Consider the following 27362-nt stretch of genomic DNA (forward strand, 5'->3'; position numbering starts at 1 on the left):
TTGATGTAAGTTGCCAATAATTGGAAGCTTAGGAGGACATGGAGGAAGGTTTTCTTGATGACCGTTTCTTGTGGTTTCGAGTTCAAAAACAAATTTTGATGGATCATCATCACAACCGTTGAATTCTTATCAGTTTTCAGTGGAGAATTCAAACTATGTAGCTCCAACGGCTACTGACAGTCAGGTTCAAAATTTAAACTCTATCTCTCCTGTTTCTCGAGTAGGATGAAATTAACAATCTGGTTGATTACCAACTAGGTTTCAGTAAGAATTTGGGTGTTGACTGTGAAGATCTTAATTCAAGAGAGATTTGCAAAAATATGTTGGTCCACTTGAAGAACAATGAGATGAGTAATCAAGCTAATGTTGCTCAGTTCGATGGATTGGATAAATTCGATGATGATTCAGCGGATGAAGATTGGGATGTAGAGGAAGCTCGTGGGACAGTGGGCATAGATAGTGAAAATATGATTCGTTCAGAACTATCTCCTAGCTCAGAATCTTCTAAGGTAATGTCACGGGATTGTACTGTTGGTCATGGATCATAAAATTCTATCTTGGAATTTACGAGGTTTGGGGGATGATCTAAAAACAACAACGATTCGAAATGCTATCAGGAAAAATAATGCAACAATTGCAACAATTCAAGAAACAAATAAGGAGGTTATTGATGAATCTATGATTAGATGTATTTGGGACAATAATGGTTGTGACTACATTTATCTTTCTTCTGAAGGTCGTTCGGGAGGCATTCTGGTAATGTGGAATAGGGCAGTTCTACAAATGGAAGATAACCTTATTGGCGCATTTTCTGTCTCTTTAAAATTTCGTAATGTTAGTGTTATAATTTTGAAAGTGGTAGTAAAGGTTCGTTGCTCGTACTTGTAAAGATTTTAAAATAAAAATATATACAAAAAATATTAACAATATGGGCAAGAGTACTGGGACTAAAGATTCGGCCATTTTTCATTTTCAAGTGGTTCAGAATTTAATTCTAGGCGATTATAGTTCAAAACAAAACAAATATTAACTCTAGTTTATTGCCAAGATAGATTTTATAAAATATTACTTGTATTTCTTAAGCATGGCATATCAAAAATCCCTAGGACTAAGCATACTCCATCAAATGAAATCACAAGTAATTAATTTAAAATCTTAATTCAATTAAAATTAGTGCAAAAAGTAAATAAAATAATTAATGAAATTACCACATGGATGAAACTCGACCTCCTCCGTCGTCCCAGTGTTGGGTTTAGCTCATCATGATAAAAACACGCTCAAAGTATTTATTTATTGCTCAAAGGGTTTTTACAAGGATGAAAATGGAGATGAAATAATAAAAAAGTGGATGTGTGACCCACAGAAAGCATCCAAAACGAACGACACAGAAGAAGTGCTATTGTTGCTGTATCTCTAAGACTCACACCTACGACCCACGTTCGCGAGTCGTTTCACTGTTTATAAACGACTGCTTCTGCTGGTCCGTTCTTCATGTTCTTCATCACGAACATCAGCAGCAGCAGAGAGAATTCGTGATTCTTCCTCTGCAGCTTCCTCTATTCTCCTCCCAACTCTCGGCAACCCTTCTTAGCAACCAGGGAAACCTATTTATACTCAACAGGGCGAATAAATCATGCGCAATAATGGTAGGTTTTTAAGAAAGCCTACAACTACACCTGCAAGTATACAGGGTCGAATGTAGCTAGTGATGGGAAGAAAGGGAAAGTCCTCAGGGAATTGGAGGGTGCAAATGTTGTTTCTACTTTTCTAGTGACAGTGGGAATGAATTTTGTGTTGTGTTGAAACACAACTGAGCTATTTTGGTATGTGACTGAAATAGTGACAGAAAGTAAAGGTAACAGTGGAAGGGTACTAAGGCTTCAAATCCACAATTTTACCTATGCTAAGGCAATCTCAGTTCAATACTTCTCTTGTCCCTTGTTAGTTATCAGTCAGTTTCTAGGCTTTCTGACTAACTAGATGGCAGTGGAGGTTCTATGCCTGCTGCTCATCAAAAGGTTGGGTTAGAAAGGAGGCTAAAGGCACTAAGATAATTCTAAACCTTGTGATAGTTGGGGCTCTCACACTGCAACTACCGGCAGAGAAGCCACTTAGGTGTTTTAACAACCTAAAGGATGTTCTTTGATTAAGACTATCCTAAACATTTCAGCACAACAAGCACAATATCTAGCTTGGATTGAATTAGCAGAAGCATCATGATTTCATCTCCCCCTTAGCAATTAAACTAGAACATGATGAATTGAACAACTGAAATTTAAAATGAACTGATATTGAAAACAAAATTAACAGTTGAGGTCCTGGCTATTCCAGGCCTCTTGGTGGTGCTCTGGCTAGTCCAGGCATGACTTATACAACAACCCAAGGTGTCAATTTATAGTTGCACACGTCTAACCCTAGAATCCCCAAAATATCAAAATTAGGGTTTCAAAGAAATCAAAATTAAATCATACCTACTTTCTGAAAACACTCAATAACGTCGACCCATTCTTCTATTGTGTCTTCCCATGCCTTCAATTTGTCCATTGATGCCTACCAACTATTCTCTCCAATTTCACACACAAACGGCTAGGGTTTGGGGAGATGTGAAATTGAAAAGGCTAGTTGAGAGACATAGAGGTGATGATGGACTTAGGGTTGGTGGTAAGTGGAGTTAGTGGTGGTTGTGGTAGTGGCAGAGAGTTGGTGGTGGAGCAGGTGGTGGAAATGGGTTCTGCATCGGGGGTGAGGGAGAAGAGATGGAGAAGAAGGAAACTCGATGGGAATTAGGTTGGGGTGCGTTTGGTTCTGTTTTGGGTAGGGTTAGGTATTGTGGTGTTGAGCGGGTGCAGAAAATTTTGATGTTTAGCGAAGCGAAGATGTTGGATGAAAAGATGAAGGAATGATCCAACGGCTCGATGGAAATGGATATGAAGCGACCTTTGGATCTGGGATACATCAAAACTGACGGTCTGAGATGGAGTTAGGTGCTATAGTGTTAGACAGGAACATCAAAACTCGATGGACTCTGATGGAGCGACCATTGGATGATGGAATGGATTCAATCTGACGGTGAAGGAGAGAAACGGGTTTGGGTATTGATTTTAGGCTTAGAAAATGGGTTTGGGTTTAGGAAATGGTTTGAGCTTAAACAATCTTGAGCCCACTTCTTCTTTAAGAACAATTTCTTCCTTTGTGAGCCCATTTTCATCCTTGAGTCTTCCATACCGCATTCTGCACTTCTTTTCCTCTAGAGTTTCCGCCGGCTTTCTCCGTGTCTTTGCACTTTTGCTCCGCAACTCATCTAGTCTTTATTTATTACCTAAAAATGCAAAATTAATTAATAAAAATATTTATTCTTGAAAACAAAGAAAGTACAGAATATGGGATAAAATGTAGAATTAATGCACAAAAGATGAGTTAAATGCCAAGAAAAATATATAGAATCATGCACTTTTTCGCACTCATCAAATACCCCCAAACCTGAATTTTACTTGTCCTCAAGTAAAACAAAACTAAGGAAATCCTACCTATACCACTGTCGCTGGTCTCTCGAATGCATTTAGCGTATGCACTAAGCCTTTTAAACCACTAAGTGTCCCTAGTGGACGAGTGAAGTCTCGTGAAGGTTTGCTTAGAACGTACCTACAAAGTTCTAGGACAAAATATAAGCTCAGATTCCATCAAATGTGACATGTGCAAGACAGTAGAAGCTCACAGCAAAATGGAGATGTCAATCTAGCTATCAAAGGCACAATCCTAGCACTGATAACAACTAAAGACACGTGATAAGAGTGTAAAGTGTATCTACACATGTTTCTAGAATGACCTGAAGTTATGACTACTAATCACCAAGAGATAGTTTTTAGGCTAAGAACCGAATTCTAAGCCAAGCTAGCTGTCCGGCTTTACGAGAATTGTGAATGTTCACCCAATGAGTTGGTGATATTTCAGTTTACCCGCGTTATACATCGATGGCTGCACCCTCCTTGCTTATTACAAGACTATTTACAACAAAAAGATGACTCTTTACATGACTCTTATTTACATTGATTACTCTCTTTTATTTTGGAACAAGAGAGAACTATTGTCTTTAACATGACAAAACATGGAATAAATAAATACTTGATTGATTTTTTTTATTTTTGATTTTTTTTTTTTTTGATTTTTTTTTATTTTTTTTTTTTTTTTTGATTTTTTATTTTGATGAAATAACTTTGATCTTTACAACATAGTGACGCTTTTGATATATGAACAAAAAGAAAAACATAATTACATGACCCTTAGCAAGAGGTGGCCCTTATCGAATGCATCCGGTCAAATTCTATGGTTGCTTTTCTTAACGTATCCTCCACTTCTATCCCAGCCAACCAAAGAACAAGCTAGTCAAGTCTCATTCAGTATTCTAAAGTGATTGGCAATCTAACTTCCTATCAACACCTTGAAGATCGAGGCTATACATGTATTGGTAGATTGTGCGTGTGCAAGTTTCTTATCACATGTGAATTGTGCTAGAATCAGGGTGCCTAAATATCTAGACTAAGAATACTTATGTTTACATACATGCACAAGAGTCAACATTTCAACGTAAATGAGCTCCATTTTTATGTTTTTTTTTTCAATTTTTCAATTTTTTTTTTTTTGATTTTTTGATTTTTTTTTTTCCAAAAAGAATGAGTTCTATTTTTCGATTATAGCATGTTATAAAGGATCTAGTTTTCACCCCCAAACCTAAACTAAACATTGTCCTCAATGTTTCAAAAGATAAACATGATTATAACACATACCATGAGAACGATGCTAACTGTAGAAAAAGGAAAGAGATTACCGGATATTGGCGAAAGCAAGTTTTGAACTCCATTATTCAAGGCAAAACCCAACAGTAACTCAACTGAATTCACATTGGGTTAACACAATATATACAAGAAACATATGATTCCACTAAACATTACCTACCGGATTATATACAAACAATTCACTATATACATACAGTCTAAAGAGTTGAGGATCAACCCAAAAGACGAAATGTACACATTTCAACAGCTTCACACAATAATAATATGATAGGCAAGCAAGTGAAGCTGTGAAACAAAATGAGCTACCCCCAAACCTGGATGTTTCAACAGATAAAATTTTGGATACAAAATCTCGCAGTTTTGGGGGTTCATCATGCACAAGGTCTAGCTCGAAATGAACTTTGCTAGGGACGGGCAAACATGCTAATTCCAACTGTGGATCCTCAAAGATATTATACTTAGATGCAAAGTAGTCCAAAAGGAATTGGGAAGCACACAGTTCCAAACCTAGGTTGGGCATTCTCAGAAAAATTGGTTTGACAATATCGGTACAAACTAAATCTAGGTTGGGTGGAAGGCCATCAGATTGTGACTTATGTAGGACGATAGGAACATCATTATTAATCACATCAACATCTCCTAAGTCTTCTACAAGTGTCACAACATGCTCACCATGCTCACACAAATCAGAATCATCAACATCATCAGAAGAATTATTCTCATGCATCGGCAAATCAGTGGAAACATCACAACGTGACCCAGGTAGAGAATCAGACACAACAATTATATTTTCATGCATATTAGTGTCAACAGAAGATTCTATATTACCTAAGTCATCTTCATAGGACAGATGCACATGCTCAAATCAGTATCAACATCACATGTATATGGAATACGAGAAGAAACATCATTCATGAAGGTCGAGGCAGAGAAGCCTAATGTATTTGAACCCAAAGGTTCCATAACATTTTCATTATAGACATGTTCTTCTAACATAACATCATAATCATCATCATCATCATGATAGGGATTTTGCAATCTAGGATAATTTTCAATCCTAAGGTCGGAGCTATCACAAGAATAAGACTCTAACTCATGGGGGTGACTCATACCATGTGGCGTTGTCCCTGTTTCCCTAACAGATTCCCATTGATGGGTTTTCTCTGCAATTTCAGCTAAAAATTTCCATGCATCATCCACAGATTTATCAATAAATTTACCATTACACATAGACTCAACCATGGTTCGATATTTAAAGTCTAGTCCCTCATAGAGGATGACGACAAGTCTCCACTTCTCAAATCCATGGTGCGGACATTCGCTCAACAAATCATTAAAACGTTCAAAATAGTGAAAACAGTTTCCTCTTCCAATTGGACAAAACAATTGATACTTTGACGAATAGCGATGGTCCTATGATGTGGAAAGAATTTTTTGAAAAATAGATCTGTGAGTTGGTCCTAAGTGTTGATTGATTGTGGTCTCAAACCGTAAAACCATGTTTTGGCCCTTTCCTTTAGAGAAAATGTAAACAAACGCAACTTCAGAGAGTCTTCGGACATATGATCAGGTTGCATAGTCCGACAAATTTGTTCAAACTCTCTTACATGAGTATAGGGATTCTCAGAATCGAACCCTCGAAATATAGGAAGTATTTGTATCATGCTTGCATTTATTTTAAAAGGGTTATTGGTTTGAGGTAAGACAATACATGATAATGACATTTTTATTGTGGGATACATGTATTCATGGAGAGCACGAGGTTGGCCCATATTGAAAAGACACAAAGCCCACTATTTGGTTTTTTATGGGAAAATTTTGGTTTTAGAGAGGTAGAAAAATTTGGTTTTTAATTGGGAGCAAAAATTTTGGTTTTAGTACTGGGAGCAAGCCCACATTGGTGGGAGAAATTGCTTTGCCAAGGGAATGTGAACTAAGCCCACAATGTGTATGCAAACTGAAGCCCAATGTAGCTTTTGAAATAACCCAACTGTTGCTTGTTTGGTCTGAGGCCTAGTTGGGCTTTCAAAAGTTCAGTTTTTCTAATTTACAACTACAGGCCCAAATCAATCTAACACCACAAGCCCACAAGAAATTAAACAAACAAGCCCACAAGAAATTAATTACAAACCCAACAGAAAAATGGAAAAAATTATTACAAGCCCACAAATTAAAAATGGAAGCCCACAGGTTGGGTTCATTTAATGGGTTTAGGCTTACTTGCTTAAGCACAGCCCAGCTGCTCAGTTTGGTTGCAAAAGCCCAGTTGGGCTTTGGATCATCCTAAGCTTTTGTCTTTGTTCAGGCCCAGTTGGGCTTGGCTCAACTTGTTAAGCTTGGCAGCAACTTCAGCAGGCCCAGTTGGGCTTGTGATTTTCTCCTCAGCAGCACAGTAGCACCAGCAACAGCAGGGCTACACAGCACTCAGCAGCAGCACAGCAGCAGTCTTGGCAGCAGCAGAGGCTGGCAGCAGCAACAGGAACAGGGAACAACAACAGGAGCACAACAGCAATAGCAGCAGCAACACAGGTACCTGGTGACTCAAAGAAGAGAATGAGTTCTCAAAAATTTGGAATTGAGACAGTTTCAAACAATATTGATACCAGTAAGCAACTAAGAGTAATTTACTGCATGGCAATGAGTTATTTGGACTGACAAAGGGGTTGACACAATATGCAGTTATGGATAAAGTGCAAAAGAGAAGTGACCTAGCAAAACAAGACACACAACAAAATACTTAAAACTACTAGAACAGAAAAAGGGAAATGATGGATATGAACTTCAGTTACACTACAATAAAAAAAACAGGACAAGATGTATGAATTGATGCAGCTTAAAAAGTATGTCTAAGATGCAACTACTATAAGATACAACTACAGGATGGCAGTCAAGACAGTAAGAGAACAATGGCTTCACAACTTTTAACACTACTAAGAAAACAATGTGTTACGGGACATTGGCTTCACTAAAATCTACAGCATGAGATGCAAGATGAAAGAAAACACAAGAAAAATTAACAGATATGCTAAAGATACTCACAGGACTTATGATGCAGGTGACTTAAACTAAATGTGAGATAAAACAATGATGCAATTGACTGAAGAGCTAAAACTACAACTAAAAGTACTGCTAACACATATATACAAGTAGTATGCAAATGATGCAGAACTACACAGTTGCAGTAGTATGCTACAAAATAAATTAAACTATGAAAACTATGTGATATGGCAGGTGATACTAATATGAAAATGGAAGAAGTTACACTAAGTCACAAAGTGCAGAATCTAAAAATCAAAAATTACAGCTAAAGATACAAAAGTAAGTTACACTAGCAATGACTGAAAAGAAAAAACTAAACAAAATATGTACAAGGTAAAGTAAAGAAAAAGAAAACAACAATGGCACCGCTACCGAGTCCCCGGCAGCGGCGCCAAAAACTTGGTAGGTTTTTAAGAAAGCCTACAACTACACCTGCAAGTATACAGGGTCGAATGTAGCTAGTGATGGGAAGAAAGGGAAAGTCCTCAGGGAATTGGAGGGTGCAAATGTTGTTTCTACTTTTCTAGTGACAGTGGGAATGAATTTTGTGTTGTGTTGAAACACAACTGAGCTATTTTGGTATGTGACTGAAATAGTGACAGAAAGTAAAGGTAACAGTGGCAGGGTACTAAGGCTTCAAATCCACCATTTTACCTATGCTAAGGCAATCTAAGTTCAATACTGCTCTTGTCCCTTGTTAGTTATCAGTCAGCTTCTAGGCTTTCTGACTAACTAGATGGCAGTGGAGGTTCTATGCCTGCTGCTCATCAAAGGGTTGGGTTACAAAGGAGGCTAAAGGCACTAAGATAATTCTAAACCTTGTGATAGTTGGGGCTCTCACACTGAAACTACCGGCAGAGAAGCCACTTAGGTGTTTTAACAACCTAAAGGATGTTCTTTGATTAAGACTATCCTAAACATTTCAGCACAACAAGCACAATATCTAGCTTGGATTGAATTAGCAGAAGCATCATGATTTCATCTCCCACTTAGCAATTAAACTAGAACATGATGAATTGAACAACTGAAATTTAAAATGAACTGATATTGAAAACAAAATTAACAGTTGAGGTCCTGGCTATTCCAGGCCTCTTGGTGGTGCTCTGGCTAGTCCAGGCATGACTTATACAACAACCCAAGGTGTCAATTTATAGTTGCACACGTCTAACCCTAGAATCCCCAAAATATCAAAATTAGGGTTTCAAAGAAATCAAAACTAAATCATACCTACTTTCTGAAAACACTCAATAACGTCGACCCATTCTTTTATTGCGTCTTTTGTGTCTTCCCATGCCTTCAATTTGTCCATTGATGCCTACCAACTATTCTATCCAATTTCACACACAAACGGCTAGGGTTTGGGGAGATGTGAAATTGAAAAGGCTAGTTGAGAGACATAGAGGTGATGATGGACTTAGGGTTGGTGGTAAGTGGAGTTAGTGGTGGTTGTGGTAGTGGCAGAGAGTTGGTGGCGGAGCAGGTGGTGGAAATGGGTTCTGCATCGGGGGTGAGGGAGAAGAGATGGAGAAGAAGGAAACTCGATGGGAATTAGGTTGGGGTGCGTTTGGTTCTATTTTGGGTAGGGTTAGGTATTGTGGTGTTGAGCGGGTGCAGAAAATTTTGATGTTTAGCGAAGCGAATATGTTGGATGAAAAGATGAAGGAATGATCCAACGGCTCGATGGAAATGGATATGAAGCGACCTTTGGATCTGGGATACATCAAAACTGACGGTCTGAGATGGAGTTAGTTGCTATAGTGTTAGACAGGAACATCAAAACTCGATGGACTCTGATGAAGCGACCATTGGATGATGGAATGGATTCAATCTGACGGTGAAGGAGAGAAACGGGTTTGGGTATTGATTTTAGGCTTAGAAAATGGGTTTGGGTTTAGGAAATGGGTTTGAGCTTAAACAATCTTGATCCCACTTATTCTTTAAGAACAATTTCTTCCTTTGTGAGCCCATTTTCATCCTTGAGTCTTCCATACCGCATTCTGCACTTCTTTTCCTCTAGAGTTTCCGCCGGCTTTCTCCGTGTCTTTGCACTTTTCGCTCCGCAACTCATCTAGTCTTTATTTATTACCTAAAAATGCAAAATTAATTAATAAAAATATTTATTCTTGAAAACAAAGAAAGTACAGAATATGGGATAAAATGTAGAATTAATGCACAAAAGATGAGTTAAATTCCAAGAAAAATATATAGAATCATGCACTTTTTCGCACTCATCAAATAACTCCAAAAATCCTGTCATCACTCGGCAGTGAAAGAAAATATTCTCGAGTATTTTATTTCGATTTTCTTCCCTTGCACGCGTCTGTAGATGTCGACACTATCCCAACATGGTCGTATAGTATCCTGAGAGAATATCTACCAAAACCTAGTGTTATCTTCTCCCATATCTTTCCTTTTATCATACGTAACTGCCAAAACAGAACCCATATTCCCGTCTCTCTGTTTAGCTCAGTCCGACTATTCTAGCCCAAGTTCATCGATCAAAACAGACGTACCAGGCCTGTTAACTCCATTCAAGACTAACCCAATGGTTTCCAGCTATTGAATCTCGTTAAAACAGCCCAAGAATTCAAGTCAAAAATCTGTTCGCTGTGTGCAATTTTTCCCGCCAATTTGCATGATTTGAATTGTGAAGATGGTTGCCCCCTATCCTCTGATGGGGTGCCAATAGCAATTGGGGCTGAAATAAAATTATTAGGGTGGAAACATCCAAAACTTGGGTGCCTTTAGTAATTTTTCTGAGACTTTTTCCGCATTTTTTTCGGGGTACCTCCGGGGTATTTCTGGGGCGCTTCCGGCATACTTTCGGGGTACTTCCGTACATTTCTCCGGGGTGTAAAACACCACTTTTTGAGCCCATTTCGCCGCACGGGCTAATTTCTCTAAAAACATCTACAAAATCACAATATAACACAATAAGTACTTAATCGAGTCTAACAATACAGAATATTGAGAACAAAATAGACACATAAATGCGTCTATCAAATACCCCCAAACTTATTATTTGCTAGTCCTCGAGCAAAACTAAAAAATAAAACCGAGTTAATCTCGGGTGGGTTTAACAGACGTGTACCCACAAAAACCATGACTTCTAATTGGTCACAAGTATCCAAAGAGCTATGAGGACATACATATTCTCAACCTATCTCTAAGTAACTAGAATGCCAGAGAAATTAAAGGTGTCACCTCTAAAGCTGACTGAAGAAAAGGGGAGACACATCCGCACGACTGCTAGACAAAGAGATATCCGCTACACAGCTAGATAAACATTGTAAGATGCGTCCGCTGCTTTACAGCTGGATAAGATTAGGAGAGAGATAAAGATGAGAGGGACATCTGCTACACATCTGGACTAATTATGTGTGATGAGTTAAACCAGTGCTAGAAAGATCTTGTGCCAGATTGAAAGCAGACTAACAAAGCAACCAAAATGCATCTTTCTTCGACTCTCTCACAGTGCTCAGTAGAAATAACGTCTTCTTCGGTCTTCAACTGTTAATGATAAACTCTCGAACCTCATAGAACCTTGACAATTAACTCTTCTCTTCGATTTCTTGCTTGACTTATAAATTTCTTCTTCCCTATGGCCTTATTGAACAAAAAGAACGTAATGATGTTTTTTTTTTTTTGTTTTTTTTGTTTTTTTACAAGACAAAAATTTACATGGCCATGAGAGAAGGACTTTAGAACTTGGATCTTCACAACTTGTGATGTCTTGGTATCATGAACTTCAACAACTTATATCATTTTCTCTTGTAACTTGTTGTAACTAAGTCTTCAACTTTGATTTTTGAATTATTCTTTTCTATTGTTGCTTCTAAACCTTAAACGTCTTCAAATTTTTCATAAATTTTGACGTCACCCCGCTTGTTGATGATGATAAGTTTCTACTGAGATAGAGTCGTAATCCAGTAACTAAGACTACATTGTGAGGTTGCTCTGTCTTTCTGGCATTTCCTTCTGACCTACTTGCCTTTCCATCATGGATGGTTAGGTCCATCACGGTTACCCTCTAAAAGGAACAAGTTCTCTCCTGAATTTCAAGGATCTCAATGTCTTTTTCTCTAATGTCTCAATAGGTTGTTATCTCTAGCATTCCAATTTCTATCTTTTCGGTGAGAAATAGTATGTAAACTTAGCTAACCGGGTACTATGTGACACTAGAAGTTTCAAAAATGCGACTAAAATGTTTCTCCCATACCCCCAAACTTAAATCTAACATTTTCCTCGATGTTCTAAAGATAAAATTAAAAGCATGAACAAGGAGAAACTGTTACCAATGAAGCAAAAGAGATAAGGAAAGATATTACCATGTCGCATGGATATTGGGTTACCTCCCAAGAAGTGCTAAGTTTAAAGTCTTCAGCCAGACTAAGCAAGGATTAGTCACCACGTAGAATCATATAGTAGTAGCCGGAATAACTGTGGTTCATCTGGATCAAAAAGTGTTACCCACAAGAAGAAGAAACTGCAACAGACGAAGAAGATACCGAACATACCCTTGCTTAAGACAACTACATCTAGTTGTGGTTCAGGTTCAGGCTCTATAAAAGGGTCTAAATAAAAGGTTTTCATCGATTGGATTTCCTCAAAGCTAAGATCCGGTTCAGGTATTAGAGTCTGGAAAAACTCAACTAAGAACTTATAAGCACATAACAACAACCTGAATAACTGGGGATCCTCTAAGTCAATCAGATTTGACTCACACAGCTGACCACAATGAAAGAGGTGGTCTTCCTTAAGAAAATGTGTCGACCCTAATATCCTAAAGTGATTAGGTTTAGTCTCAAAACTTAATAACCGACACATCTTAAAATCAAAAGTTCCCACATTTGGAAGAAAACTATTTGGTGGGAAAACAAAGTCAATCTGGGGATCACAGCCTGGGCAAACCAGAGGATGGGTTTCTAACGACTGAACTTCTTCCTGGACATCATTAGGTTCGGGAAAACGAGTATGAAGGTAATCTTGTAAAATTGTAGAGGCAGAGATATCAAGTCCTAAGTGAAGGGACTTTCTGAGAGTTAAAGCACATGGAGAATGATAATCACCCCCAAACTTAGAGTTTTTTGTGTCTCTAGAAAGACTAGTCACAACTTCCCTAATTTCTAGGTCATCAGATTCCTGGAAATGTTCAATTGATTCTTCTAAGTCAGGTTCATACTCACCCATCTATACGAGTTCATCTTCTTTGTCTAAGACTATTGTTTCTAAGTCGCTAGACTCTAAAACAGTATTTCGAAATGAACCCGTTCCTCTAAACCACTATCGGCTTCGTAATCAAAAGGAAAAACTACATCGTCTAAAACGGTGGTATCCCTAATCAAATCCTCGTCCTTTTGAATAGGTGAATGATCATAAAAATTATTTGGATTTGAACTATAAATAATATAATCATTATACATCTCAATTGGATTACTAGACTCCTGATCACTATGCCTACATATTTCGGATTCTTCATTACTGCTATCCTCATCATCGTAGTACGAAAATGATTGAACCTTAGCATCTTGATTATGCAAATAACTATCCTCATTTTCAAGGGTACTATTGGAAACACTATATTGGAAATTAAGACTATCTTGAGCAGTTCTGTTCTGGGCCTCTAATAAAAGCTTTTGAATCGACTCACATGACTTCCTTATGGTATCGTGTATAGAAGGTTCACTCATGGGTGCATTTTGTTTATTCATTTCTAACACAAACCTATTTGTATTCTCAGTTAATTGTTTGAGAGACTCTTCTAGAGGAAGAACAGGTTCAGAAGGATCATAATAGGGACTAGTTTTCAATAGTTTGATTGTATCCTCTAGAGACGAAGAAATGGTACTATAATCTTCTTGCTCGTAAGACTGATGCATGTGTGGATAGTAATTGGGCTTACCATGGTATGATCCATATCCTTCCAAAGGATGGCGTTCCCAACCACTATTCCCAACATGGTCATAAAAAGGATGATGTCCATATTCAAATTCAGGTCGATACTCATTGTATTGGCTTCTATTATACCAGCTCGACATTCTTAATTGCAAGGGAATTCTATACAACCACAAACAAGGCCGACTCGACTCCACCAAAACAAACCTAAAGATTTCTAGCAAACAAAAAGCATGATGGCTCCACTAAGATTGTTTTCTAGACCAGCTTCTATTCCTTCGAAAAGGAATTCGTTACAATTTGAGCACACCCCTATGGAATCAATCCGAGCTAATGTAAGTTGAATCGAGGCGAGGGAAGCTTAGTAGAGCTTTGATACCCAAGGCCTCACCGCATTAGAAGGCGGCGCAGTCACGCATTCAACTCACAGAAACCATCATGAACTTTGAAATGTGATTAAAGAGGAACCAATATTTTTCGAACGAGTTTCCTATTAAGATCGTTACCCTATCGGTCTCGTTCTATTCCAAATTTTAAAGCTTGGGTTCGCGTTAGGTTTCGTTTTCCTAAGGCGGGCAAGAAGGGAGCGGTGATGAAATCCGAACCCTTATCTTGTATTGGCCAGGCCTTTCCCTTTACTAGGAATTTAAAAACAGTCTGGTTCGTCCTCAAACAATTATCACCTTAAGGCAGACAGTAACCCGCTTGCAGGAGATTCGCGGGAGTTTCGATTGGACTTACCTCCCGTACCAGACGGGCGATGAACCGTTGTCGTCGACTCGGGCCACGACTCCTATGCCGTGTACGAACCCGAGGGGCCGAGACGATATAGTAATCGTCGTCCTTCCCTGCACACAGTTTATATAAAAAAAAAATTTAATAATAATACCCTTCCGTAGGGTTAAAAAAATAAAGTCCAATTGTTTAAAGTCCAAAATAAATAAATAAAAAAAATTACAGTTTTCCTAACACACTATAAAAAATTAAAAATTAAAAATTAAATCCTAAAATTGTCCTTTTTTTCTTCTCTTTTTGCTTTTCGCTTTAAGCTTTTTCCTCTCCAAGTCCTTAGTGCTCCACTTCGAACCTGTAAATCAAAGAAAAAAAGACAAAGTAAAAAGGAACAAATAATAGAAAAAAAAAACCTAAAAAAAATAATAATAAATAAATCTATATACAAATCCGCGTCGGCGGCGCCATTTTGTTATAATTTTGAAAGTGGTAGTAAAGGTTCGTTGCTCGGACTTGTAAAGATTTTAAAATAAAAATATATACAAAAAATATTAACAATATGGGCAAGAGTACTGGGACTAAAGATTCGGTCATTTTTCATTTTCAAGTGGTTCAGAATTTAATTCTAGGCGATTATAGTTCAAAACAAAACAAATATTAACTCTAGTTTATTGCCAAGATAGATTTTATAAAATATTACTTGTATTTCTTAAGCATGGCATATCAAAAATCCCTAGGACTAAGCATACTCCATCAAATGAAATCACAAGTAATTAATTTAAAATCTTAATTCAATTAAAATTAGTGCAAAAAGTAAATAAAAGAATTAATGAAATTACCACATGGATGAAACTCGACCTCCTCCGTCGTCCCAGTGTTGGGTTTAGCTCATCATGATAAAAACACGCTCAAAGTATTTATTTATTGCTCAAAGGGTTTTTACAAGGATGAAAATGGAGATGAAATAATAAAACAGTGGATGTCCGACCCACAGAAAGCGTCCAAAATGAACGACACAGAAGAAGTGCTATTGTTGCTGTATCTCTAAGACCCACACCTACGACCCACGTTCGCGAGTCGTTTCACTGTTTATAAACGACTGCTTCTGCTGGTCCGTTCTTCATGTTCTTCATCTTCATCACGAACAGCAGCAACAGAGAGAATTCGTGATTCTTCCCTGCAGCTTCCTCTATTCTCCTCCCAACTCTCGACAGCCCTTCTTAGCAACCAGGGAAACCTACTTATACTCAACAGGGAGAATAAATCATGCGCAATAACTCCAAAAATCCTGTCATCACTCGGCAGTGAAAGAAAATATTCTCGAGTATTTTATTTCGATTTTCTTCCCTTGCACGCGTCTGTAGATGTCGACACTATCCCAACATGGTCGTATAGTATCCTGAGAGAATATCTACCAAAACCTAGTGTTATCTTCTCCCATATCTTTCCTTTTATCATACGTAACTGCCAAAACAGAACCCATATTCCCGTCTCTCTGTTTATCTCAGTCCGGCTATTCTAGCCCAAGTTCATCGATCAAAATAGACGTACCAGGCCTGTTAACTCCATTCAAGACTAACCCAATGGTTTCCAGCTATTGAATCTCGTTAAAACAGCCCAAGAATTCAAGTCAAAAATCTGTTCGTTGTGTGCAATTTTTCCCGCCAATTTGCATGATTTGAATTTTGAAGATGGTTGCCCCCTATCCTATGATGGGGGTGCCAATAGCAATTGGGGGTGAAATAAAATTATTGGGGTGGAAACATCCAAAACTTGGGTGCCTTTAGTAATTTTTCTAGGACTTTTTCCGCATTTTTTTTCGGGGTTCCTCCGGGGTATTTCTGGGGTGCTTCCGTCATACTTTCGGGGTACTTCCGTACATTTCTCCGGGGTGTAAAACACCACTTTTTGAGCCCATTTCGCCGCACGGGCTTATTTCTCTAAAAACATCTACAAAATCACAAAATAACACAATAAGTACTTAATCGAGTTTAACAATACAGAATATTGAGAAAAAAATAGACACACAAATGCGTCTATCAGTTAGTGACAATTTTACATGGAATTTCACATCGGTTTATGGGGCTACAGATCCGGGTGATTATGAGCAATGCTGACAAGAGTTGCAGGATATTCGTATTCTTTTTACTGATCCATGGTTGATTGGTGGTGATTGGAATGCCATTCTACATCAATCTGAAAGGAATCGAATAGGTGGTTGTAGAAGAAATAGAATTTTTTTTTTCAGAAACTCATCAACAAAAACAATCTAATTGGCATTCCAATGTCAGGAGGTTGTTATACTTGGACAAATTCTCAAAATCCACCTACTCTGGTTAGGTTGGATAGATTTATTTTTTCTGCAGAATGGGAAGAGAGATGTATTTCTTTGGTGCAATTTAGGCTTAAGAGGCCTATTTCAGATCGTGCTCCAATTCTTTTGGACTGTAATGCAGGTAATTCCTCTAAGCCACCTTTCAGGTTTGAGAATTATTATCTGACACATCCTGATTTAGAAGCTGTTTGGATTACACTTTAACTAGGTTTGGTTTTGGCAATATTTGGAAGAGTTGGATAAAATGGTGTTTGTCAACAACAAGATTCTCTACGGCAATTAATGGATCAACTTCTTCTTTATTTAGAAGTCACAAGGGTGTTAAGCAGGGTGACCCAATTTCTCCATTTCTATTCATAGTGGTGGTGGAAGTGTTATCTGTGATGATAAAAAGAGCTGCCAATATGAATCTTATCTCTGGTTTTAAGCCAGTTATTGATGCTAATGCCATTCATCATCTACAATTTGCAGATGACCTTATTGTCTTCTTATATGATAAAGTGGAGGAAGTTCAGAATTTAAAACTTATTCTTTGAATTTTGAGCTAGTTTTTGGCATGAAGGTTAATTTCAGAAAGACTGTTATTGTAGCAGTTGTTGAAGCTGTAAATGCTGAGGCATGTGCATTACTTTTTGGTTGTCCTTTAGCTACTTTTCCAATGAAGTATTTGGGTATTCCATTGGGTAGTAAATCAAAATTTGTGGGTGTTTGGGATGTTATTATTTAGAGATTTCAACAAAGGCTGAGTGTTTGGCAAAGAAGGTACCTTTCTAAATGTGGAAGATGAATGTTGATAAAGAGTGTGCTTTGTAGTTTACCAGTGTACTATTGTCACTGTTCCAGTTGCATGTTTCTGTTGAGAAACAATTAGACAGAATTATGAGACAGTTCTTATGGGGGTCTTCTAAGAAAAAATCAAAAAGGAGTTGGGTGGCTTGGAAAACAGTGAATCTACCAAAAGAAAGAGGAGGTGTTAGTATTAAAAAACTAAGGATCATGAAAAAATCTTTACATGCTAAATGGATATGGAGGTATGGAAATGAGGAGAAGACATTATGGAGGAAAGTGGTTAATCACAAGTTTAGTGGTAATCAAAAAGCTGTCTTTCCAAATCAATCAAACAGCTCAGTGGTAAAAAGTCTGTGGTCTGGTATCTTGAAGAGTAGTTCTGCTGTACAATCCAATTCTATTATTCAGGTCAATAGTGGTGATAGGTGCTTATTTTGAAAGGATAATTGGGTTAATGGACAATCTCTGAATCTTTTATTTCCTGCACTGTATAAGATTACTAGAAAAAAAAGATGCGAAAATTCAGGATTTGTTAGTAATATCCAGTTCAAATAGATGGAATTTGGCATTTTGCAGGAATTTGAGAGGATGTTGCTCTCTTGCTGAACCTGTTGCCACCTATCAATATTAATAGTGATCCGGATGAAAGGGTTTGGGTTGCAGGTAATAATGGTTTTTCTGTGGCTGCCTGTTATAAAGCTCTTGAAGATGATGGTCTCATTATGTTTCCTTATAAGTCTGTGTGGAATCCAAAAATTCCACAGAAGGTAATCTTCTTCATGTGGACATTGTGTTATAATGCTGCTCCTACATTTGATTCTTATAAGAATTCTTATGTAATAAATGGTTGCTTGCTTTGCAAAAAAGCTGCTGAAACAAATCAACACATTTTTCTTCATTGTGATACAACAAGATTAGTGCGGCACTATTTCCTGAAGTATTATAAATTTCAATGGGTATTTCAAGATTGTGTGAAGAATACTATTTGGGAGTGGAGAAAGAAGAAAGGTACTTCAACATCTATAAGGAAAATAATCTAGGATATGTATCCATGGGAAATCTGGATGGAGAGGAATGAAAGATGTTTTAATGGTAAATACAAGCCTGTGGAAGCTATCATTGACAGTGTGAAGGTTTACATATACAACCGGTGTGTGGGAACTGACATATTTCAGGGATTTTCATTGAATACAGTTCTGCAAAACTGGGAAGCAATTATGTCTTAGTTTTTGGTTGTTTTTTTTTTTTTTTTGGAGCTCTACTATAAGTGAGCTTTAATTGTATCTCTTTTTGAATCAGCTTGCCGCTCTCTTGGTGGTAGATTGATCTTTTTCGATATATTTTGCCCTTACTGAGTCAAAAAAAAAATGTATTGAGAAAATATACGGGCAGGAGAAGTAGAGGAAGAAGTAGAAAAAGATTACAAGAAAAACTCTCCATGCTCAAATTTTGTTGTGACTGGCTTTGTTTTTTATCTTCCTCCTGTATTTCCTTTCTTTGGTTGGTACAAATTGTATTGGAAAAATAATTTGACAAACGTTTGATATGGCCTACAGATAAAATATCAATGCATAATTGATTCTGACAAGTCAAGTCAATTTGAGCAATCCATTAATTGAGAAATCTAAAAATCATAAATGCAAATTTGAAATAGAAGAACCATGTGATGCTACAAGTGGGGGATGAAATGGACTCTCCCCCTCTCCTTGTAATTTCAGTTTCTGTCCCTCAACATGCAACATTACTAATAGGGGTATCAGATTTTTTTCCTATACGGAGTTTGTTACTCTCCCCAATCTGGTACCCGCATTAGCAGCCATGCAACTATGAAACAAATTTCACGCCACAAAGTTGATTTTGTTCTTTACTTTTGGATTGGGTTGATTCTAGCATTTGATATAAATGGTATGTTCTACTATGATGTTGTGCCTCATGTATGTACATATATCTATAGTTTCCGCAACCATTTGATTTTCTGTAGTAAGTTTAGATATCTATAGAATCGGCACATAGCATACATGTAACATATATACTAGTAAAGACGCCACTCATCACAACAAATATGGATATTTCATAAAGATAACAAGAGAATAGTACAGCTATAACTTCGATAGAGATTTCGTTTTGGTGCTGGAATACTCAGGTGGTAAGACTGTGCGCGTAGTCTCCATGAACTCAACATCATTCTCTAGCGCCCTTAATATCTCGAAAGGCAGGCAAATGCCAAAAGATATAACTCCAGTAACAGGACCAGGGTCGGCCATAATCATCCCATCAAACTTGTAGTTGCTCCCATATCGACAAGCTAGTGGTGCACCCCACCCGAAATCATAGCTGTAGAGATCGAACTTTGTCGATCCCCCTACCACCAAATTAGTAGATGATGTGATGTCAAAAGACGAAGGCATAACAGGATTCTCCACCCATGATTCCCAATAGGGTTGAATCTCAATGTTAGTGCAAGATTCAACAATTTGTTTCAGTAATGAAGCTCCAGAGCTAATTCCTTTCTCCAGTAACTCTCCTGCTTTAACCGTTGCAGTCCCAACCTGAACTGCGTTGCCAAAGTATCCTTTATGTAAAGGTGGATCTAGTCTGTCCCTATTGTTGATCGCAAACTGATAAGTAACGTTTTCATTTGGATGTAAATGTCTAGCTCGTGTTACTGCTACCCAAACATGAGCAGATACAACTTGTAAGGATGAAAATGTAGTGCCACATTCTGAGTTGGCTTTTCCTTTAAGTTTTGCAATGTTCTGTGGGGTGAAATGAAATGATTGTTTCCTTAATTTTGGAGACGGGATATATTTTTCTACTAAAAGTTCGTCAATGGATGAAAAGGGTAAATGGATGGGAAAACTGGCTTTCCTTGGCAACCAGCGAGGTTCAAGAATAGCAGGAGTATGTGATATATGAGTTGAGCCTCTGGAGATCTGAGACAATGAATTTATGAAATGACTAAAGGATGCACCATCGCACACGATGTGATTGAAGCTGAAGGCTACAAAGATACCGTCAATTAATTCCGTTACTTGTATAGAAAGCAATGGTAATGATACACCTTCATAATTCGGTATGCCATCAAAAGTGAAAAAGGAGTCGATGATGTCAGGAGTGTAGGTTGGTTCAAGAAGATCAGCGACGGTAACATCTGCCACAGCATGGATGAATTCAACACCAGCAGAGTTGCAGTTTATATAGAAAGATATAGTACCATCATCCTCGTGTTTTGTCATGCCAATACGACCTGCAAGAGGATAAAAATAGTCGAGAGTTTGTGATAAAGAACTCTCTAGGTTACTAATAATCTTGTTTAAGTCTTCTTGATTGGAATCACGGCTATCACTGGTAGCTTTTGGTTTAGCAAACAGAAGACCCGATTGAGCGTACAAGCGTCTAAATGGCCTAAAATCCATTGGATTCAATTCAATCTTTCGCGTTGTTAGGTTCTTTTGTGTTGCTGGTAAGACGGTGCTGGTGGAGACATGGGAAACCTTTGCAGACGTATTATTCATGATCTTTTACTCTGAATCTATAGCGCATTTGGATACCACTTCATAAGTGTTTTTTTTGTTTTTTTTTCTTTTAGAAGCAAGAAAGTTAAAGTTAATGTGAATATGCAATTTCAGAATGACGTCTGCTTATCGTATCCCGACATACTACTAGAAATTTCTCACTAATGGAACTTTAATCAGATGAGTTCAAGATAATTATGTTGTCTCTGGTATATATACTATATATAAACATAGATAGATGCATTATTAAGTTGACTTTAAGAAGCGAATGCTAAAGTCGCTTGTAATTAAGTTGACTTTATGAAGCAATCAATGCTAAAGTCGCAAGGAGAATAAGAACAATTCAACTTTTAAATTTACCAAAACCATTAGAATAAGAAGAATGAGATACACGCCAGTTATCACTATTCGAGAGTGATATTTTATGTCCCATTCTCGCTCAATAACCTCCATTCTCGCTCAATAACCTAGCAGTACATTTTGGATGAGCAGATATAGAGATATTTTAAAGTCCGCGGACATCCAACTCAAAACCAATTGGCAATGAATGGAAAGGCCCTAATAAATTATAAATCGTAGGATCTTAAATAATCCAACCATGTGGGACTAATAATCTCAACAAGAGATGTGGTGGTCTTAAGTATATTAGAGTAAACCGTTGTCTTTGCAACACTGAATGCATCAGTGTATCTAAATGTTAAAGAGTTGATTTTGTTCTTTAGTTTCATCAATTAGTTTTGCTGTTTTGGATTGGGTTGATTCTAGCATTTGATATAGATGGCATGTTCTACTACGATGTTGTGCCCCATGTACATGCACATATCTATGTGTTTCCGCAAGCATTTGACTTTCTGTAGTAAGTTTTTATAAATTCTTACAAGGAAATTAAGTTTGTGTGATGTATTTCCTTATATTCTTTCCAGGAGGATTAGCTTGATTTTTATTTTCATTTTTGTTTCCTTTATAGGTCACATAGGTGTATGAATGGCTAAGGAGAGCAGACCGTAGCTCTATAGTCACCCGTTTCAAAATAAGTTTTATGTGTAAATTATACGTGAAATCATCTTATTATTTTAAGCCGGAGGGAGTATGTGTGAATGTGAATGTATGTATTTTCTTCACATGTAGATTTGATTTTGTATTCCGGATTCATGCTCCGAATATTCTTTTCATCCTAGTTTAGTTGAAGGTTTAGGTATTTTATTTTTCACGCAGATTAAAAGAAAAATGAGAGAGTAAATTTTTCACAAATATATCCATTAATATTAACTTTTAATTCTACCATTTTTTTTATTTCTTGTGTTTAGTGTATGATTTGGTATTTTATTTTCTGTTGCAATGTAGGGAAAAAACAGAAATAATTTGGATTAAAAAAAAAAAAAAAAACCTTCATCCGTTTTGGAACTCAAAATAAACTCCTTCAACTGAATTGGGATAGGAAGAGTATGTTTTTTGATCAAAATAATTTAATAATCCTAACTTCAAAAATTTGACTAAGTCAGACAACTTTGGCTAATCCTATGCGATATTCATTTTTTCAATGTTTTTTTTTTATTTTGATGAACAATCAGACCACATTTCTTTCAATCCAAAAAGGTGATTACATTATTGTTTACAAGAAAAAGAACATCAAAATACAAGAAACTTAAAATCCAAATACAAATAAAGATACCAATTACATGTAATTCGCGAAGAGAAAGAGCAAAATACCGTAAAGGTACCCAATTTTGGTATGAAAAGTAGAGAGAATAGATGGTATAACTGGAATCAATTCCGACCATTTTGAATGATTATCTTCTATAACAAGAGATGCTCCAAAAACAAAGGAGTGATTAGCCCCTAATCTTGTATATGTGAACGAAAAACCCGGATGCCCTAAATCTTTTTGTTGAAGATGAACTCAAAGCTATACCGTGTTGAATCGCCGATGTTTTCGAATCTAGAATAACAAGTCATGAAACAACCAACAAATATTGAACAAATCACCATCAAAGTTAAGAAATAATCGCTCTCAAAGAGAAGAAAAAATCGCCCAAAAAACGAAGACAAAATCACCCAAATGGTGAAGAAATGTGTCAAAAGACATCATAAATTAAAAAACATCTTATTTTATTAGAAAATATATTAAAACTAAAGAAAATAATAATCCTTTTCTGGTCTTTTTGGACCAAATCTGAGCAAGATGAAGATGAAAACTTTTCTTTTTCTTTCTTTTTTTTTCTTTTCGGGGGGCGGGGTGTGCGTGCGTGGAGAAAGAGAGAGAACATTTTTTCAATGTTTGATGAGTAATATAATTTTAGGGGATTTTAATAAAGTGCCACACTTCCAATTTGCAGTTCAAGAAAATGCCACCGTTTTTTTCAGAGTTTATTAAATGCCATACTCTTGACTTTTTTCATCCCGTTTTTTTGAAAAAACGTTTTTTTGAAAAAACGGTTAACAGCTGTTAGTGCATACGTGGATTAAATAACTTGTACAAAATGACATAGAAGCCCCTGAATCAGTTAACTGGGATTGAGTTAACCAGTTATAGAGTAGAGAGTTAACTCCCGACTCGGTGCAGTGAGAGCAGTAACTCACACATATCAGCTCCAACTTCTCTCCATCACTGCAATAACAACATCTGCAATTTGTACCTAAAACCTAGGCATTCATCTATCCTAACTCCTCTTAATTTTTTGCTTCAGCTCAAGATCTCTCTCAACTACAGCCACAACTCGTGTAACCTCATCAATCCATGGTACAACACACCAAAAACGTCAGCTAAACAACATTTCACTTAGATTCAACAGACAAATCAATTCATCCATAAATGTCTTCTGTCTTCATCTTAGATTCAAAATCATGTATCAAACCCATGTTCTTCTATGAGCAACATAAATTTCATTGTAGACTAACATCAATTCTTCATCTCCTTCTCAAATAAATCCAATCAACTCTTATCTCTTCTTCCCAATTCTAAAACCCGCATGGCAATTCAATCTACAGAAACTCAATCCTTCACAAATTCTCGGTCTGAAACTTCAGAATTCACAAAAATCCAACAATAAAAAAAAATCTATTTCAATTATAGATTTCTTATAAAAAAAAATACAGAAATCACAATTAATTTAGCCATTACAGGAAAAAATGAAACCCCTCTTTCTGATTTTACAACCTTCCAATTAAAACCCCTCCCAACACAATCTGATTAGGAACAGCTTTACTACTTTCCCAAAGAAATTGAGAAAAAGTTAATGGTGATTCTGGTGGTGGTCGTGACTGTAAGAAGACGAAGAAAAAAAGGGAAAGATAGGCGAGAGAGTGAAACAGAGAAGAAGATGAAAAGGGAAAGAGAAGCGAGTGTCTCTAAGTTTAGGGTTAGGTTATATAACGTGATGAAATAGAGGCTAGGATTTGAAAATTTTATCAGATCAATGGTTAATAATATAGCCAATTTTTCTATTCAACTCAGTTGGTCTGTAAGTCCTGTGCATCCCTAGCTGTTAGAAGGTTAGTTTGGTAATGATACCACATGTTTTGGACTTTCTCAATGACAGTTGACTAATCAAGTGAGCCTTAACGGAAAACTTAAATTGTGTGGCATTTTATAAAATTTGAAAAAAAACGGTGACATTTTCTTGAATCGGGATTTGCAAGTGTGGCAGTTTGTTAAAAATACTATAATTTTATTAGTACAACCTGACATATTTGACATGCACTTAATTGTGTCTCTACTTAGCTTTTCGTTTGACATGGCCTCCCCACCGCTTCTACGAATAAGAAAAGCATTTATTTATTTTGACATTGATGTACCACCAATTACTCCACTAAATCAGGTAAAAATGATTGACGAGCAAAGATGATTGATATATATATAGTCCAAAGACCAAGTCTTCTGACAGATATAAGAGAACATCATTGCATTAAAAAAGTACCTGTAAGGAGTACTTTAATTTTTAGTGGAATCTCACTGGCCATTTCTATTTATTTTATTTTGATGGATGTGATCGTTTCAGAAATGAGGTAAAAATATTTTTCGTTCACTTAAACTTGTGAAGATTTAATATGAATTTAAATTTTAATTATAAAACAACTAATTAAATTAAAAATTGATGTCGAAATTATAAAGAAAATATTAAAGATTCGATCGTTAACCAATTTTTAAGTGATTCGATATTATTAATTATTTTTTTTACAAAGTATAAAGGAAATCACTCGCTCATAAGATCCTCCTAATTGCTCCAAATGAGACCAGGGGTAATAAATTTTAACGTATTGGTGTTGCAAGACCATAAGACTACAGGATGTTTAACAAGATAAATAGTCTATGTTGTACTTTTCTGACGACCACCAAACGCTCTCACATTTTTCTCCTTCCACAGGATCCAACAAATAGCATAATGAATAATCTTCCACATCTCCTTACCTCTTCCATGCATCACATTCATCGACCACGCTTCAAACAAATGGAGTAAAGTCCTCGGCATAGGCCACTATATCTTGAAAGCCTTAATAAAATAATCCCAAATTTTAAAAGAATAGGAGCAGTGCATAAACATATGATCTATACATTTATATGGATTATGCATAAACATATTATTAATTATGTAACTCTATACATTCATATTGATTCTAAAATATTACCTAGATAAACAGATTTTCAAAATAATAATTGTGAATCAGAAGCATGAAACATCAAGAGCCCTAGGCTAAGCATGAACCATCAAAGAATTGTAAAATTAATTAAATAAGAAATTACCACATTATTATTGGAAAAATGGCTTCCTCCGTTGCCTCAGTAATGGGGTTTAGCTCCTCTGTTGTATACTCTCTCAAAATAATTGTTCATCGCTCAAAAAATGTTTACAAACAAGAAATAAAAATAACTTTGTGAATCACAATGTTTATAAGTGTTCCATAAAGGAGCGTTATAGAGAACAAATTGAATAAGACTATCACAGGAACGACAATTATTTTCTGAGAATAGACCACGGTTTGAAGAACGATGGAATTTTGGCGTCGTATGTAATCCTTCTTCTTCTTTTGCAGGTGCAGAGAAAACTCTTATGTAGCTCTCTCTTCGCTTTGTTTTCTCCATAAAACTCTTTATCTCCCATTTGTAGCTTCAACCCTCCTATTTATATACCAAAGGTGACAATCTTTTGTGAGTAAATCCTTCCATGATTTCCTTTTCTTTCCCAAAAGTTTCGGGGATTTGTTTCCATATTTATCTTCTCTCCGCGTCCTTGAGTTGTCAAAATTCCCTCACAAGTAATATGTGAATTCATCTAGATAGTTTAAGTCCTTAACATTTGAGATTAAAAACAATATTCGTTTTTGTCGAATTCATATCTTGAAAGATGGATTGCAAGTTTCATACTTGTTAGAATTTGGATACGACTAGATTTTCTTGGATATTGATTTTTGAGATCGTTCAAGAACTCTTCTACCCAACAGGATGACAGACCCTTGGTCTAGATATATTTATTGTGGAAGATAAAGAGAGAAACTATATATACAATCTTATTCAAGGGTAATTTCTTTGACCTACTTGTGATTGTATTAGGATTTGTCCATACAGGTTGTCGAACGAAAACTTGATGGTGTACTTGGTATCCTCTCCTTTTCAGTAACTAAGTTAATTATGATCTTAGTTTGAGTTATCAAATTTAGGGACGATTATTCGTTTTAATCAATTCCTGATATGTAACTAGATTGTCTCCAATTCTAGGTTGACTTATCAAGATAGATACAATTGTTTTCCTGTAATTGGATCCTGACAAGTAACTAAATTTATTCTGATCTTAGTTCAACTTATCAAAAAAAAAAAAAAATTAGTTCGGATAATTGCTTTCCTAACAAAAAACTAAGGTCAATTACTTCTGGTAGTTTCAATCTTAGTTTGCTTATCAAAGATGGTATGTTAGACCTCTGATTCGTCTAGACTCTTATAGGTTGTATCGAGCTCTTAAGAACTTAAGAAGTCCTTCCGAAATACTTGTTGTGTTTTTCAGATCTTTGTCAATTTTTTGACCAAAAAAAGAGGATATATATATATGGAGTATAGGGTGAGTATAGGGTCTTTTACAATCACTTGAGAAATTATATATTTTCTATAAAGTATATATCTAGATATAAAATTTATAAAGCATTAATCAAGGGGGGAACATATCATGTTGTGAATTATTACATATTACGAAATTGAATAACAATTATTTTCAGATTAAATATATGCCAAAATCACCTTTAGGGGAAGTAGAGTTTTTGTTATTCAGATGCTTC

General features: G+C 36.4%; 1 protein-coding gene across 1 annotated transcript; it reads right to left on the reverse strand.

The window, feature by feature from the left end:
* Positions 1-19634: 19634 nt before the first annotated feature.
* Positions 19635-21250, reverse strand: LOC113316902 (protein ENHANCED PSEUDOMONAS SUSCEPTIBILTY 1-like). The gene has a single exon (XM_026565057.1). The coding sequence runs from the start codon at positions 21096-21098 to the stop codon at positions 19683-19685; it is 1416 nt and encodes a 471-aa protein (XP_026420842.1). The 5' UTR covers positions 21099-21250; the 3' UTR covers positions 19635-19682.
* Between the last annotated feature and the right edge of the window lie 6112 nt (positions 21251-27362).

Source organism: Papaver somniferum, chromosome 10 (genome assembly GCF_003573695.1).
Source record: "Papaver somniferum cultivar HN1 chromosome 10, ASM357369v1, whole genome shotgun sequence".
NCBI lineage: Eukaryota > Viridiplantae > Streptophyta > Magnoliopsida > Ranunculales > Papaveraceae > Papaver > Papaver somniferum.